At 55.5% G+C, this 1055-nt stretch overlaps 1 protein-coding gene across 1 annotated transcript in view; it reads left to right on the top strand.

Annotated features, from left to right (window-relative positions):
* RBM7 (RNA binding motif protein 7) overlaps window positions 1–312 on the top strand; it is a 3809-nt gene extending 3497 nt beyond the window's left edge. The window contains 1 exon segment of the mRNA XM_031062394.1: window positions 1–312. This exon segment is cut by the window's left edge and continues 96 nt beyond it. Within this exon segment, the coding sequence (XP_030918254.1) occupies window positions 1–144 (144 nt within the window). The 3' untranslated portion in view covers window positions 145–312.
* The last annotated feature ends 743 nt before the right edge of the window (window positions 313–1055 follow it).

Genomic DNA, 1055 nt, shown 5'->3' with positions numbered 1-1055 from the left:
GGCTTCGAGGAGAGGGGCCACGAGGGCGAGCACCACTACCGGGGCCGTGAGGAGCACTACGAGGAGCGGCACCGCGACGGCTGGAGCTACGAGCACCGCAGGGACAGCTACAGAGAAGCCAAGTGGCACTCGGCGCGCCACTGAGGGACTCGAGGGCAAAGCAAACGTGACCTGTTTCTCACTGAGAACATGTATAAAACCCCCCCCACCCCCAAAAAAACCCCCAGTGAAGTCACCTTTTAGTGTTTGTAAAAATACCAGCAGTGCAGTCCTGCCAACCTCCGGTCTCAGTATTAAATGTGTTAACGCACACTTCAGGGCTTTTCACGGGGTAAGGAAGCCATGGAGAAACCACCACACTGTCCTTGTGCCACAGATAAGTGCTGTTAGTATTTTTCTAGGAGAAAGGAACATCTGTGTCAGTTGGAAGGGTCTGGCATTTTAAGCAGAGTTGAGGTGGGACAGATGCTGCCTGACATCTGTAACGTTCCTCATGTTGTTTTTTATACGGTCACAGAATCACATGTTGCTCTGGGTTGGTAGGTACATTAAAGATCACCTCACTCCAACGCCCTGCCAGAGGCAGGGACACCTTCCACCAGCCAGGCTGCTCAGAGCCCCATCCAGCCTGACCTTGAACGCTTCCAGTGATGGAGCATCCACAATTTCCATGCGTAACTTGTTACAGTGCCTAAGCACCCTCACAGTAAAAAATCTTTTCCTAATATGTAATCGGCACCTACTCTCTTTCAATATGAACCCATTCCCTGTTGTCCATTTAAAACATTTCAGTATTGTTTTGAAGAACATTAAAAGTCTCCCTAGGGAAAGCCCCTGGGTGAACCTCCGCCTTTGAGGCCAGGGCAGCGGAGCTGCTCCGTGGCACCGGTAACGGGCGGAGCGCCCCCGGACACCGCGGACTACATCTCCCAGCAGCCCTTGCGGCGCATCCACCCCCTATGGAGCGTAGGCGGCGGCGCGGGGGTCGCCTGGGGCTGTAGTGCGGCGGCGATGCTGGGCGGCGGCCGCGCCGGCCTGGGCCGCCTGCGGATCTG

Source organism: Geospiza fortis, unplaced genomic scaffold (assembly GCF_000277835.1).
Source record: "Geospiza fortis unplaced genomic scaffold, GeoFor_1.0 scaffold183, whole genome shotgun sequence".
NCBI classification, from domain to species: Eukaryota; Metazoa; Chordata; class Aves; order Passeriformes; family Thraupidae; genus Geospiza; species Geospiza fortis.
Note: the sequence above shows the minus strand (reverse complement) of the source record. Positions and strands in the feature narration are given on the sequence as shown.